General features: G+C 49.7%; 1 protein-coding gene across 1 annotated transcript; it reads right to left on the bottom strand.

The window, feature by feature from the left end:
- Positions 1 to 16,196, bottom strand: LOC149520663 (uncharacterized). Its single transcript, XM_089775269.1, has 4 exons — positions 16,118 to 16,196; positions 15,728 to 16,011; positions 6,084 to 6,087; positions 1 to 1,284 (listed from the first exon to the last, which is right to left on the bottom strand). The coding sequence occupies exons 1-4, from the start codon at positions 16,161 to 16,163 to the stop codon at positions 869 to 871; spliced, it is 750 nt and encodes a 249-aa protein (XP_089631395.1). The 5' UTR covers positions 16,164 to 16,196; the 3' UTR covers positions 1 to 868.
- Between the last annotated feature and the right edge of the window lie 224 nt (positions 16,197 to 16,420).

The raw sequence follows: 16,420 nt of genomic DNA, 5'->3' as shown, positions 1-16,420 counted from the left end.
TTAATTTCTTGCAAAAGAAAGCCCGATGGCTAAAATGGCCATTGGAGCTTTCTTGTGCAAGAGAGCGTCTACACTGGCTTGGATGCTTTTGCACAAAAGCACATCTTTTGTGCAATAGCACATGCCAGTGTAGATGCTCTCTTGTTCAAATACTTTTAACGGAAAAACGTTTCCGTTAAAAATATTTGCGCAAAATCATGCCAGTGTAGAGACAGCCCTTGAGTGTCTACTGTTTGGCTTCCCTCCTGTATATAGATTTTGCAAAAGCACTTTTTGTGGAAAAGCATTCGTGCCAATCTAGACGCGCTTTTCCGCAAAAAAGCCCCTATCGCCATTTTAGCTTTCAGGGCTTTTTTGCTCAAAACAGTACTCTGCTGTCTACACTGGCACTCTTGCGCAAATGATTTACGCAAGAGGGCTTTTGCCTGAACGGGAGCAGCATAGTATTTCCACAAGAACACTGACAATCTTACATGAGATCGTCAGTGCTTTTGTGGAAATTCAAGTGGCCATTTTCGCGATCGGGGCTTTTTTGCACAAAACAAATCTGGGCTGTCTACACTGGCCCTTTTGTATAAAAGTTTTGCACAAAAGGACTTTTGCCCAAACGGGAACAGCATAGTATTTCCATAGTATTTCTCTTACATGAGATTGTCAGTGCTTTTGCAGAAATTCAAGCAGCCAGTGTAGAAAGCTGGCAAGTTTTTCTGGAAAAATGGCTGATTTTCCAGAAAAACTGGCCAGTCTAGACACAGCCAGGGTGAGCAGAGAGCGTATGAATAGCTGAGTGAATGCTGAGTGCATGGAGCATCAGCCCCTACTGATGACAATGGATGGCAGAATTTCCAAAGGAGGAGCAATCGGTTTCTCACCTATACCAGGCAAAGCCCAAACTGCGCAGCATGTGCAGCTGGAGGAAATGGTGGGTGTAAGACACAAGAGGTTTTTGTCTCACTTCCCTCTCTGACTGGATCACTGTGTGCGCACTACCAGCCCATACCATACAGTAATAGTCACCCTCTTCCTCTGCCTGCACACCGGTGATGGTCAGGGCAGCCTTGTTACCGGATATGGCCCCAGAGAACCGGTCAGGGATCCCGGAGGGTCTGTTATTGGTGTTATATATAAGCTGCCGAGGAGCTGAGCCGGGTTTCTGTTGGAACCAGCCAGGATAGTTGCCGCTGGTGATGGCTCCAGTGCTCAGGCTGCAGGACAGCGTGACGGACCCTCCTGGGGTCACTGACATGGAGGGCTCCTGAGTCACCACAGGCTGTGACCTGACCCCTGAAAGCAACGGAACAAACAAACTCAGCACAAGGACTCCGGCTCCTCACACACAAACCTCCTCACCTGCAGGTGGCCTCCATGCTGTGTCAGTGCAGCCAACAACCCCTCACCTGAGCAGTAGGTGAGCAGGGCGAGGAGCAGCGGGGCCCAGGCCATGGTGGATCCAAACTAACTCGGCTTCCTGAGGCAGGTCTGTGGCTGGGACCCTCCGATTGTCTCTTGAACCTCCAGTGTTGAAGACCAGCCCCTTCATGCAAAACTGCCTCCTTCTTAAAGCTGAGCCCTGCAGGTTGGCTGCGTGGAATCACTCTGTAACGTCCCACGGGACACAAGTTACAAAGGCCCCTCTGCTGCATCATTTGCTCCAAGGAAACCAATATGATCACAGTGCACGGAGCTCCGACCGGGACACCTGCAGTCGCCCATTTACCAACACAGCACACGTGGATTACGATGAAATGTCACTGACCCCTGAAACTCCTGGAATCCCTGCGCACACCCACTGGCACTGAATGAGCAGGGAGCGCTTATGGTCCCAGTCACTCTGGGGTCAGCTGTCACCTCCCTCACGTCTCTGGTGGGATGCCTTGGACTGGCTGGTTCTGACTCAGGGCCACAGGACACAGCCCAGGGGGCTCACACCAGGGGACGTAGCTGGAGCTGGGATGGAAACAGGGAAGTTGTTGGAAAACTCCCACTGGGGCTCGTGTTCTGCCCTGATCTCTCAGACGCATCAGCAGAGGGACAGGTCACTGTCACCTCCAGAACGAAATGTGCTCGTCCCAAGGGAATGTGGAATTAAACAGTTATTGCATCTGTAGCTGGAGAAGGGAGAGGTCCTGGGGAGAATAGAAAGGGGAGGGGGATGCCTGAGGTTGGTTTCACTCCATTGCAAATGGGAGATTTCTTTGAAGATAAACTGTACCCGGCTGTTTACAGCCTTCGGCCTGGACATTGGACATTGCAGACAAAGAGCTCCCCCTGGTGGGACAGGTCATTCACAGAAATTTCCAGCAGGCCCCTGAGCTGCAGAACTTACTGCTTTACAATAATAGTCTTTCACCCCAATCTTGCCTTGTAACCCGGATCTCTAGTGCCCTTGGATCTAAGCTCCTGGCAATTCATAATCATCCTTGAGGAACACCAGCCTGGCGTTCAGAGGGTGACAACTATGCTTTTTCCTGGGAAGAAGGAAAATTCTTCCAGATACCACAGGAATCAGCCAGTGAAACCAAAAGGGTGAGCTTCCTAAGGCAAATGTGTCTGTGGTTGGGACCCTACAATTCTCTGTAAACCCCCAGTGCTAGAGAATGATTCCATCATGCAAATCTGCTCCCTGTTCATTGGCTGCAAGTATTCTGAAAATTGAACTCCTGAATTTTAACCAGTATAGAAAGACTGACGTCCAATTCAACCTCCAACTTATGCTTTAGTTTAAATTAGATATTGAAAAATAACCCTCAAAATTGAAGATTTTGCATTTTTTTCAAGTTCATTTCCAAAAGACAAGTGCAGCAGAATTTCCACACTATGTACTGGGGAAACTTACATTTGGTCCTTTCAAATCCCTGTCAAACTACATCAGCTGCAGGATCACAATTCTCTAAGTTACAGCCAGGAAACGAGTCACTGGGCAACTCACAGTAGTGGGTGGGAAAACGGTGGTAGATTAGGGACAATTTCTCAGTACAGGCAGTAAGCCCTGCTGTGATTTATCCTATTCTCTAATTGTCTCTGAGACCCATCTCTCTGTTTAATTGGGAGATCAGCCATTGTGCATGGAAGAGAAAGTCCATCGCAAAGAACCAGAGCAGAGAATGTTTTGGTCAATATGTGGGTGAAATGTCATGAATGAATAGCATTTCCTCAGCAGCGACCGATACTTGTTCTTTAAGTTGCAACACCTCCTTGTTACTTGTCAGTGAGGGCTTTGGGAAGAGAGGTCTGGGCTGTTGACAGCAGGAGACTGAGCTGCCTATATCTCTTGCAGAGGCCAAGTAAGGAAGCTGCATGTAAAAGCTGCTTTGCCCCTCTGCAGAGGCTGTGAAGTGGGAGCGGGAGCAGACGTCTCCTCTCAGACTGTGGGAAGCTGGAACTCTCTGTGACCAAACATCAGGTGGTTTATTGAAAGTAAAATGCAAAGTTCTGCAGAGAGTGAGGGATCCAGCAAAGCGAGGCTGGAGAAGGGAGGGTTTTTGTCTCAGTTCCCCCTCTGACTGTGACATGGTGGGTTACCCGGAGCTGCTACCAATGCTGTAATCTGCACCACAGTAGTAAGTGGCCTCGTCCTCTGGCTGGACGTTGGTGATGGTTAAATAGCGAATGGCTCCAGAGTCGGAAATAGTGAATCGATCTGGGACCCCTTCTCCTTTGGTGCCAGAACTGAGCCAAAGGAACTTAGGGGCTTGGCCATCCCTTTGTGGATACCATCCAACAACGTAGCTGCTGTGCTGTTGTTCAGGGTGCAGGAGAACTTCACCGTGTTTCCCAGGGACACTGAGTCTGAAGGTGGCTGAGTCAGCGTGGGCTGGACGCTGGCCCCTGGAACAAGGACAGGAATTAAACAATTATCACGTCCTGACTGAACACAGAAAGAGAATCGAGAAAGTGGAAATGAATGAGGGAAAGCCCAAAAAAAGAGCTTCCTGAAGCACAGTGTGTATTAATCCCCCACCCTCTGAGCACCTGAGTAGTAGGTGAGCAGTGCAAGGAGCAGATGGGCCCAGGCTATGGTGGATCCAGATGAGCTCGGCTTCCTGAGGCAAATGGGTCTGAGCCTGGGACCCTCTGATTCTTCTTTAAACCCCTAGCTCTGGAGAACAGCCCCTTTTGCAAATGTGCTGCCTACTCATTTTTTGCTTTCTGGCACCTCCCCCCTCCAGTCTATGAGAGGAACAAGAGGCTGTTAAAAGTGCATTTGTATTTGATGTTGTGAGCCAGGTAAATATGTAGGTAGCTGGAGTCAGAGAGAGATTTATTTTCTGCCTGGAACATTGCAGAGAGCTCCCCAACCCTTTGCACAGAAACGATTTGTCGTGTAGCCTGCAGAGTGCTTATTGGGCACTATGATGAGTCATTGTTGCAGTAGAAGGGCTTCTGTACACTGGCACTATTTTGCCACCAAAACCTGCCTTTTGGTGACAAAATAACTAGTGTGTTTACACTACAATGTGACATTTGTTTGAAAAGCACCAAATTTAAGGGTGGAATACCTTCCACCTTTGAAAGAGACTTTTGTTTTTTCCCTTCCCTTTATTGTTGACAAAGAGCCAGTGTGGACTCTGTTGGGTTTTTTAAAAAAAATAGAACTGGCTTCCTCCAATATCCCACAATGCCTGCCCTGATGGATCTGCACAGTGTTTTGTGCTTTCTGCTGCCCTGCAGGCATGCACCCCTCTCCTTTCAGAACTCCAAGAAGCATCTAACAAATCACTGGGATGCTTCTTTTCTTCTCCACACTTGGAACACTGCAGCAGGCAAACTGCTGCTGCAGGAGGAGGGGGACAGATTCTGCGCTGCTTTGCCATTCCCTAGCAGGGAGAACTCACAGAGCTACCAGAGAATTCCAAGAAGCTCAGGGATCAGCTCTGCTTTCCCACAACACTGCACTGCAGGATGCCAACCCACACTGCTTTGCTTTAGCTGTTGACAGGGTGCTGGCCATGTGGCCATGAAATGTCAACATGGGAGCAGAAAAAAACAGTTTGGCCAGTTTTCACTTTTAGCAACTTTTCCATGTTGACAGCACTTTCATTGCCAAAGCTTCCTTAAGTGATCATTGCCAAAGAACACTGAATAAGTCCCGATCCAGGAATCATTTAACTCAAGGTCAAAACTCTCCCCGGTACAATGATGCAAGATCAGATTAATTGTCAGCATTTTAATGATACTTCTTTAATTTTAATGTTAATAGGCTCAAAACCAGAAGAAGTAACGTGAAGCTGAGACAAGAGCAGTGCATTCAAGCAGTGTCTGTTGCTGTCTTTGGTGGGAAGTGGGGTCATTTTTCATCACGATCATCACTTTCATAAGTCTAAAACCCCCATGTTTCTGGGATGTAATTGGCCCTATGTAGCACTCTGACTCCTTCACCAAAAAACGGAACCCCAGAGCATATGTAGTAGTGTCCTGTTTGTCCGTTCGCTTCCTGTCCTATGTTAATAGCCCTCTTGATTAGCAAATCTCCCATGGGTTTTACACTAGTGGGTTCCGCTGGAGCAATTACCTTATGGTTTAGCAAGGTGGAAAACAAGTGCCTCATACCTGAGGCAGGCATAGACCCAACAGCCCTGCTCTGAGCTAAGGGGACATTTGAGAGTAAATGTATGCAGAACAGATGACACCTCATGGTCCATTCAGTTGATTGCTGGTATATTTCCCCTATGTATTTCCCAGGGCAATAGAAAGGAGGTGGGGCAGGCCTGAGTATTTATTCAGAATAAACTCTGATCCCAGAGGACAGTCTGAACAGAAATAGAGCCTCATTTTCAATTCACAGCATGTTAAAGTCTCCTGCATGACGCTGAAATGATTTTTTTTTAATTTGCACATTATGTTGTTTCACAGTTTGAATGTGCTGCAAAGAACTGTCCATTTCATTTTTTTATTGTCTTCACTTTAGAAAACCCAAGGCACCTAGAAGAGGCAATTAACTGGAAAATACGGAAAAAACAACAAAGAGTCCTGTGGCGTCTTATAGTCTAACAGATTTATTTGTGCTCAAGTCTATGCCCAAAGAAATCTCTTAGTCTATGGTGCCACAGGACTCTTCATTGTTCTTGCAGATACAGACTAACAGAGCTACCCTGCTATGACCAGAAAATATGGTTTGTTCAGTTCGGGTGTTTGTATGTGTGGCAAAGCTTGGAGTGGTGCTTTCAGAATAAATCAAAAGCAAACTAAAGAAATATTCTGGGTGAGTGCTGCTGAGTTTCCGTTGCTTACTTGAGTACCCCTGGCAAACCTTCATTAGACAAAGGACATAGAGGCAAAATCACAAGAAACTAGTGTAGTTTCTGGTTTAAAACAAAACAACTTAAAATGGCATTTACAATGGACTCTTCCAATGAGTAACCAGAGGTGGAGAGTAACTAAGGCTAGGTCTAGACTGCAGGCTTCTTTCGAAAGAGGCTCTTTCGAAAGCATCTTTCGAAAGAGCCTCTTTCGAAAGATCGCGTCTAGACTGCAGGCGGATCTTTCGAAAGAGCAATCCGCTTTTTCGAAAGAGAGCACCCAGCGAGTCTGGATGCTCTCTTTTGAAGAAGCCCTATTTACATTGAAGAACGCCTTCTTTCGAAAGAGGAACTTTCGAAAGAAGGCGTTCTTCCTCGTAAAACAAGGTTTACCGCCATCGAAAGAAAAGCCGCGTTCTTTCAAAATAATTTTGAAAGAATGCGGCTTGAGTCTGGACGCAGGGGAAGTTTTTTCGGGAAAAGGCTACTTTTCCCGAAAAAACCCCTGAGTCTGGACATGGCCTAAGTAGAAATTCTTTGTTACACTACTCAAGTACATTTTTTCAGTATTTGATCTTTCCTCTAGTAATTTATTTTTGTGATACTTTGACTTTTACCGAAGTAGGTTTTTTTTAGAAAATATCATACTTTTTACTCCATTATTATTTCTGGAAGCACTTAGGGTGTGTCTACACTAAGTTGGGTTTACTAGATAAGTTTACTAGACATAGCAAAAGGAAGCGGCGATTTAAATAATCTACTATATCCTGTCAGTTTCTGGCTATGGGACCTTAGTTTAAAATTTGCTTTAAAACGATTTTATTAGGGAATATCTACACCAGCCATGGCCAACCCATGGCTCGCGAGCCACGTGCAGCTCTTGCCCCGCAAAAGTGCAACTCGCAAAGCTGCTGCTGTGGCCCCTCGCAATGGCCCCCATCCTCCACCGGCTCCCCCCTGGACTCCAGCTTCCCTGTGCTCATGGGGTCAGAGCTGAGGGGTTTTAAAAATGGCGCCCAAGATGACAGCCATCTTAAAGGGGCAGCCTCCTTTTTAAAAAATAATTTCTTTGGTTTTGCTCAACTTTTCTGTTCTGGGTTTTTGTTTGTTTGCTTGTTTTTGCTTGACAATTCTGGTGCAGTTCTTCACATTTTTTCCACCACTGTTTTAGCTCTCTTTGTTAAATGAGTTGGCCACCCCTGGTCTACACAATGCACTTATTTCAGAATAAGCAATTTCAGAATAATAATTCCCAAAATAGCTATTTTGAAATAGCAGGTCCACACTATAAACGCCCATCTAAATTACACAGACGTATATCAAAACAGGGCATCCACACTGATTGGAGGCAGGTTCACATTTAAAGCTCCCTAGAAGCACTCCAAACAGGGCATCAGGACAGCATCCATTTCCTAGAGCTGCTGCCTGAGGCTATCTGAGGGTACGTCTAGACTACATGCCTCTGTTGCCAGAGGCATGTAGATGAGGCTACCAGACATAGGAAAGTGAAGCGGCCATTTAAATAATCGCGGCTTCATTTAAATTTACATGGCTGCCGCGCTGAGCCGACAAACATCTGATCAGCTGTTTGTCGGCTCAGCGCGGTAGTCTGGGCGCTCCCCTGCCGACATCAAAGGTATTTGTCGACCACCCAGGTATGCCTCCTGGGATGAGGTTTACCTGGGTGGTCGACAAATACCTTTGATGTCGCCACCCGTGTGTCCAGACTATCGCGCTGAGCCGACAAACAGCTAATCAGCTGTTTGTCGGCTCAGCGCGGCAGCCATGTAAATTTAAATGAAGCGGCGATTATTTAAATCGCCGCTTCATTTTCCTATGTCTGGTAGTCTAATCTACATGCCTCTGGTGACAGAGGCATGTAGTCTAGACGTACCCTGAGGCTCGAGTGCTTAAAGGAGCTACCCTTCACAGCCATGTATCAGGCTCTTCACCTTTGCCTACCTCCTCAAGGGACAGAAAACACAACACTGTGTGCTCTGGTTGCTTTTGAAGATGCCACAGCACTCTAGCCATGGCGCCAGAGCTGGGAAGAGGGAAGAATGTGGAGGTGGGGGAAGGAGGGGCTCAGAGATGGGGTTGGAACTAGTGTGTCCCTTGGGTGGTTCCACCACCCCATGTGCAGGGCTCTTGGTGGCCAAAGAGGGGCTGGGGGAGAAGCCAGAGGAGCAGGGGCAGAGGTGGGGACAGGAGCAGGAGCAAATGTGGGGGGAAATTAGGAAGAAGCAGGTGTGAGGGGAAGGGGAAGCTTCTGGGCCACGCTATCACGATGACCAGGCAGCTGACGCTGGCAGAGTATGCCACACACATGCTGCAGGTCTGCTGGGACAGCTCCTGCCAGATGGTGCAGCGCAGCTCCAAGTCTGCGTCCCACCTCTTCTCCTGCCGCTTTAGGCACCGCTGTAGGGCACACAGGCAGGCGATGTGTTCCTGCTCCAGGTCCTCATGGGGTCATTGGTGCTGGCAGCTCTTGCAGGGTTAGGAGGATGGCTCAGGAGGTGATGGACATGCTTCACTCACAGCCAGCCCACCTGTGAAGAAAAGCAACAAGGACAGTCATCCCAAGAGACACAGTGCATGAAGCTGAGCCCTCATCTCTGAGCCGACACTATCAGGTCTCGGTACTAATGAAGGTGATGTGCTGTGAGCAAGGTCATCTGTGTCTGGGACAGCAGGGGCTGTCCTGCAGGGGCACGGGTGTCTCAGGGAAGTGTAGGAAGAAGTGTATTAGCTCCCCGCTGTTTACCTTCATTGTACAGTTGCCTCCAAGGCAGTAACAATCGTCAGGAGCTTTGCCAGAATTTGATGTCTCATAATAAACTGAACATTCCTCGGCGGGGGCATGCTAAGGAGTCCAGCTTTCTACTCTGTTTCTCCAATGCCAGCACCCCTCAGAGCTGCCTGAGTGGAAAGATGCAGCTGGCTGAGCAATATGGGTGAGGATGCTGAGTCCATGGGCAAGGTGGGGAGGCCTTGGCTCTGTGCTCCCCGAAGGGATGGGGCCTCAGGCAGAAGGAATGGGAACGGGACATCCAGTGCCACCCAGAGTGACCATGGGGTGTTCCAGTGGTGATTTAAAGGGCCCAGGGTTCTGGGCATTGCCATTGTCACAGTAGCGGCGGCTGGAACTCTTGGCCCTTTTGAATCACTAAGTCAGTTGCCCCCATTATCTCCCCCATCTCTTCCTGGCAACGGCCCGAGCCCTGGGCCCTTTAAATTGCTGTTGGAGCCATGCACGGTGGATTCACAGCAGGACATTAGGTGAAAACAGTCAGTGGAGGTTTTTGTCTCAGTTCCCCATTTGAATGCACCATTGTGGAATAGCCACGCCGTCGTACCATAGGGCACAATAATAATCATCCTCATCCTCTGCCTTGACATTGGTGATGGTTAAATAAGCAACATTGCCAGAGCTGGAACCAGTGAATCAGTCTGAGACTCCAACACCTCTGCTGCTGGTGCGACGCAAGACAAAGCGAGGGGCTTGGCCAGATCCCTGTTGGTACCAATCCAGATTGGCGCTGCTAGGGCTGTAGTCACTGCTGATGGTACAAGACAGTTTGGCTGTTTGTCCTGGTGACACAGACGCTGAGGAGGGCTGAGTCAGAACTGGCTGAGAACAGGCACCTACGCAAGAATGAACAGGAACATATAACTAGCAGTTACACAGGCTCATGATGGGGATGTTCAAAGGAGGGCAAGAGATTTGGCTGCACAAGATTAATCCCCAGGAATACTTTGAAAACCTCAGCACTGATCTGCTGCCTTCCAAAACACCATTTAATTGCTCTGAATTAACAACCTCATAATCACAGCCTCTGATCAAAGTTTTGTGACAAGTCAACCCTCCCAGCTCACCCGAGCAGTAGGTGAGCAGTGTGAGGAGCAGGCAGGCCCAGGCCATACTGGATCCAGACGAGCTCGGCTTCCTGAAGCAAAGGGAGCTCTGGCTGGAACCGGTGGAGTCTCTCTTAAATCCCCAGCACAGGAGAATGGTCCCTTCATGCAAATCTGCTCCCTGCTCACTGGTTGCAGTAGCATTTCAGAGTCCCCCGCCCCCCTCCGCTGAGGAAGGCAGAAACTCTGAAATGGGATCTGTGCTCTCAGAGGTACTCAAAACCAGAGAGGATGAAAAAGCAGAATAATTTGCTTTTTTGGAATGAAACCTACAGAGATTCCCTGGCTCCCACACAGGACAGAGCAGCATGAATTCCCCTCTCTAGCACTGGGAGAATAAATAACTTCCTAGCTTCACAAGAAAGCTCTGTGCAGGGAAGGCTTCATAGCTTCCTCTCCTGTAGTCCCTAAAGTATACAGTCTTCTTCCACTATCTGTAAGACTCTACAGCTGCAGCAGGAAGCAGTGGCTACATTCAGCTCTTGATTGCCCACATGGAACCCCACTGAAGCATGGCTATAAACAAGAGCAGGCTTTGGACCATTGTTACCACTTTGAAATAGACACTAATGCAGCCAAAAAACAAGCCCTTTATAGGGCCCCTGCTTTTTAAAACAGGAGGTGGGGGTTTGGAAGCTTGTGGACAGTGGGATGCACGGACAACGGGGTGCTGATTCTGCAAGGCACTATGTACCCTCCGCTCAGGGCAGCTCAGACCCCCAACAGGGTCAGGAGCTAAGTGGCCAGGTACAAATGTATTCCTTGCAGGGCCAAATTCCAGTGTGGAAGTTCCATCTCAGCCTACGCCCTGATCCCAGGAAACTGATATGCTCCTGTCAATGGTGGGTTGATTGTGAGGGAGATATAAGAGGAAAGAACAAATTTGGAAAATAGGTAAAGAATGAGAACCTGCATATACACACTGGACACAAGGAGAACACACAGGATTAATTCTCTGAGATTCCTAGGGGTGAATTAGGCTCATTTTTTATTATGGGTTTCACACTCTGGATCCTAAATAGGGCGAGTGTTTATGCCCCTCCCTGTCAGCTAACAGCATAGGAGGTTTGCTAATAATCTCACTAACCATGTCCTATGCACATCATTGTTGGGCAAGGAAAGGTGTGTGTGCATGTGTGTGTTGTGTGCACGCGCACATCTGTGTGTTTTCTCTGGCCATAATACACAGAGTCAGGGGAGCCAACAGCCTCTTCAGGCCTCAGAACAAGATGGGGGGGGGGGGTCCTGGCTCCATGCACCCAGAAGGGATGGGGTCTCAGGTGAAAAGGGCAGGGCCGGGGGCAGCCAGACCATGCACCACCTGGAACGTGGCATGCTGCTCCCCCCAGCCCCCTGAGACCTGCCTGGAGTGCAGCGCCCCATTCCCCCCAGCTCTCACTGCCACAAAGAGCACCAATTTAAAGAAGCAGCAGCAGCAACCAGGAGCCCTGGGCCTCTTTGAATTTCTGGGCCTTGGGGCAACTACCCGCTTTAATCCCTGCACAGAGTGGCCTGGATCCAATGAACCTGGTCAAACCTACCATGGCCGTTTTTCCAACAAAACCTGAGTTACATCCACACTGCTCATTGTATTCTTCTACAAGTAAATCGAAAGAATGGAGAGGTGGGGCGGGGGAGGTGTTTCCAGCACTGGTAATCCTCTTTCTACGAGGAAGAAGCCTTCTTCCAAAAGAGCTCTTTCGGAAAAAGGTGTGTGTGGATGGGGAAGAGGGAGTTCTTTTGGAAGAAGAGGAAAGAGGAAAAAGCACAGGTAGTCACAGATAGTCACTCCGTCCATAGTAATCCCATCTTAAATGCGAGAGAGCATCCATTCAGTGTGGACACTATGGGTACGTCTAAACTACATGGCTCCATCGACGGAGCCATGTAGATTTGTTTTTTGGCAAAGGCAAATGAAGCCGTGATTTAAATGATCGCGGCTTCATTTAAATTTACATGGCTGCCGCGCTGAGCCAACAAACAGCTGTTTGTCCACTCAGCGCGCTAGTCTGGATGCTCCCCTGCCAACATCATTCCACGAGGAATAACGGGGCTGCCGACAAAGGGCTTTGATGTCGGCAGGGGAGCGTCCAGACTAGCGCGCTGAGCGGAGAAACAGCTGATCAGCTGTTTGTCGGCTCTGCGCAGCAGCCATGTAAATTTAAATGAAGCCGCGATCATTTAAATCGTGGCTTCATTTGCCTTTGTCTATCTGTCTAATCTACATCGATGGAGCCATGTAGTCTAGACACAGCCTATCTTTTGAAAAAGCAGATGGCGTTTTCGATGCGCGTTGGCAGTGTGGGCGCTCTCTTCCAGAAGAAGTTTTTTCAGAAGATCTCTTCCAGAAAAGCTTCTTCCGAAAGAAGCCTGCAGCCTAGACGTAGCCTCAGATACAGGCTACTTTGCTTCTCTATCTCCAAATGGCTTGGCAATGGTGAGACCCAATTGCCACTTTCTGAAGAGTCACCCCGGCTTTAAATGGCTAGTGAATGTGCTTAGTAATTACTAACACCCTCTTGTCTATATTTTTTAGAGACATTTACAAGAAAGATGTCACCTGCTCCATTCGTGTGCACAAACACAGTTTATCCCAGCAAATTCCTTCCCTCTCCCACCACTGTCCTCCTTTCCTTTGGGTTTACAGACAGTAGCTGAATGGCTTAGGACTAACCAAGCTGTGTAAAAGGCATGCAGATCCCAGCAGAGCACAGAACACAGAGAGAAGACAGGTTTTGTTCTCAGTTCCATATTTGAGTGTATCCCTGGGGATATTACCCATAGCTACTACTACAGCTGGAATGTACACCACAGTAATGAGTGGTCTCATCCTCTGCAGTGATGGTTAAATAGCAAATGGCACCAAAGCTGAAAACAGTGAATTGGTCTGGGACCCAGTCTCCTTTGGTGCTCGCAGTGCACCAAAGAAACTGGAGGGTCTAGACATCTCTTTGCTGATACCAGGAAATGATCTAGCTTGGTGGTTCCCAAACTTTTCAGCATCATGCCCCCTTTTTGATTTTTGAGAAAACCTCACGCCCCCTCCCCCCCCAAAAAATAGCAGCAAAAGTTGGAGTGGGAGTGATCTCAAATCAAAGCCACAGTAACAAACTAGGATTATTTCCTCACCTCGCAAGACCTGAGCAAAAAAATTCCTGTGGGATGACAGAGTGACATCTTGCCATTTGCACCCTCATGCTATCACCACAGCCTGCCTTCACCTCTGTCACCAGCCTCTTGCTGTGGCCAGCCTCGGGGACATCCCATCTGGGACGGTCCAGTCCAGCTCCTGCTTCATGCCCCAGGGGGTATCACTACTGGAGAGAAGCTGAAGGGGCTGGGTCCCCTCTACCATCCGAGCCCGACCTCCCCCCGTCAGGCTGCACCAGGTCCCTTCCGCCATCCAAGCCCGATTCCTCCTCCACAGGCCGTGCCACTTCCCCTCCGCCATATGAGCCCAATCCCCTGGCCGTGCCAAGTCCCGTCCACCTTCCCAGCCCAATCCCTCAGCCACCCCAGGCTGCCCTGCATCCCCTCTGCCATCTGAGCCTCACCACCCTCCACCAGGCCATATCAGGTCCCCTCTGTCATCTGAGCCCAATTCCCCCCCCCCCCGGACACATCACAACTCCTCCGCCATCCAAGCCAACATCCCCTGGCCACTCCGTGTTCCCTCTGCCGTCTGAGCCTGACACCCCCTCACCCCCCAGCCATACCAGGTCCCCTCTGCCATCCAAGCCTGACTCCCCCCACAATCTGCCCTACATCCCCTCCACCATCTGAGACCTACCCCCAATGCTGCCTGAACCATCCTGCATCCCCTCTGCCATCAGAGCTTGAAATGCCCCCCATCGACAGCATACCCTTCTCCAACATCTGAATCCCCCCCAGGCCACACTGGGCCCCCTCCACCATCTGAGACCATCTCCTCCAACCTCCTGGGCTGTCACATGTCCCCTCTGCCATCTGACCCCAACCCCCCTCAGCCTCCTCTCCCCTTCTGCCAAAACCCCATCCCCCAGCCTGCTCCTGTACCTTCCCCTGCTATTGCCCCTTCCCCCATGGCCAGACACCCTGCTCCCAGGGAGAGGGGAGTTGGTAAGTGTAGCACTAATGCTCTCTGGCCATGAAAGCCTCCAGAGAGAAGGGGGTTTGGTGAGTGTAGTGAGCAGGGGGCACAGCCTCCTAGTATATATTTTAAATATATATATATATTAAAATTGCATTAAACATTTGCAAAAAAGCACATGGACGCCAGAAATTCCTGAGCATGGGCCTGAATACAGGCAGTCCCCGAGTTACGCGGATCCGACTGTCGGATCCGTACTTACGAACGGGGCTTTTCTCGCCCCGGAGGATGCGGGCGGCGGGACCGCCCAGACATGCCGTGGTCCCACCGCCCACATCCTCCGGGGCAAGAAAAGCTGCTCCGCGTCTCCCTGGTCTGCTGGGGGGGGGGAGCAGAGACACGGAGCAAAGCCGCGGAGGACCCGGGCGGCGGGACCAAGACGCACCACGGTCCCACCACCCGGGTCCTCTGTGGCTTTGCTCCGTGTCTCCCTGATCTGCTGGCTCCCCCCTCTCCCCCAGCAGACCAGGGAGACGCGGAGCAGCTTTTCTCACCCCAGAGGACGCGGGCGGTGGGACTTTGCTTTGCTCTGCCCCGGGCTTCCTGGAATCAGCCGCTGATCAGTTTCAGCAGCAGCTGACTTGGGGACACCTGGGGTAGAGCAGCTGGGGTGCTGCCGGGTTGGTCCCCGCAGCGCTGAGGTGCGGTGCTGCGGGGACCTACCTGGCAGCGCCCCAGCTGCTCTGTCCCAGGTGTCCAGATTCAGCTGCTGTTGAAACTGATCAGCGGCTGATTCCAGGAAGCCCAGGGCAGAGCAACTCTGCCTCGAGCTTCCTGTAGTCAGCCGCTGGTCAGTTTCAGCAGCGGCTGAATCTGAACGCCAGTTCTGATGAAGGAACAAAAGTGTATTCTCCCAGGAAATAACAGATGTAGTAGTATTTGGATGCTGCTTTGGACTAAGTAATATGACTGCAGAACCTGCACCCCGCTCGGTACAATGGCATAGTCACCTGCCGTGTATTTCAAGTTTCTCTGTGTGTAAAAGGGAGTCTAGCTTGTACCACCATATGCATCACTTCTGGATTTTGCCCCCAATGCTCCATGCTTTAGTGTCAGGCTTTTTATGTGAAAACCATAAAATAATGAAATCAAGGAAACACATGTCCCAAGCTTTAAAACACATGCCTGGTGCTTCTGGATATTGGGATTTGCCTGAGCTGCTCCACAGGATGCAGAGATTGACTGGAGAACAGGGCAGAGCTGTTCCTTGTGCAAAGCAAGACAGAAGATGTCGGGAAGGTTGTTCCAGCCAGGAGAATAGGGCTGGAATTCATACTGGAAAGCAATCAGAAGTCAGACTTTTCCAGACAGAAGCCAGACAAAAGCCTCCACCAGTCGCAGGAAGGCAATGCAGAGTGAGGAGAATAAAAAGAGGAAGTTTTTGTCTCAGTTCCCCGCCCTGTTGCATCACTGTGTACAGTGAACCACTGCTACCCGTGTACACAGCACAGTAATAATCAGCATCGTCCTCTACCTGGACCCCGGTGATGGTCAGGGCAGCATCGTTACTGGATATGGCCCCAGAGAACCGGGCAGGGATCCCTGAGGGTCTCTTGGTAGTTTCATAGATAAGCATCAGAGGTGCAGAACCTGGTTTCTGCTGGTACCAGGAGGGATAGTTGCCTGTAGTGATGGCTCCAGTGCTCAGGCTGCAGGACAGCGTGACGGCCCCTCCTGGGGTCACCGACATGGAGGGCTCCTGCGTCACCACAGGCTGTGAACTGGCCCCTAAAAGCAACAGTACAAACACATTGTTATTTATTCAATTATTATATTTATTGAAAAGTCACTTCCTCCATAACAACCACACAGAACATAAAACCACTCCACTGACCTGAGCAGTAAATGAGCAGCGCAAGGATAAGAGGGGTCCAGGCCATGATGGGGAATCCAGATTAGCTCTGCTTCCTGGGAGAGGTCTGTGGTTGAGACCCTCCGATTCTCTTTTAAATCCCCACCACCGGGGAGTGGCCCTTTTATGTAAATCAGCTCTCTCCTCATTGGCTATAGAGCATGTTCTGCAGATGATAATTTTTTTTAAAGGAAGATGAGGCTCCAGAAAGGTCAAAGAAGAAGGTGGCATGAAAAGTGCAAATCTCAGACAGACAATTTAGTGACATTTCTCCAGCCACACAGA

The sequence above is a fragment of the Pelodiscus sinensis genome, chromosome Z (assembly GCF_052426305.1).
Source record: "Pelodiscus sinensis isolate ZL-2025 chromosome Z, ASM5242630v1, whole genome shotgun sequence".
Taxonomy (NCBI): Eukaryota; Metazoa; Chordata; order Testudines; family Trionychidae; genus Pelodiscus; species Pelodiscus sinensis.
Note: the sequence above shows the minus strand (reverse complement) of the source record. Positions and strands in the feature narration are given on the sequence as shown.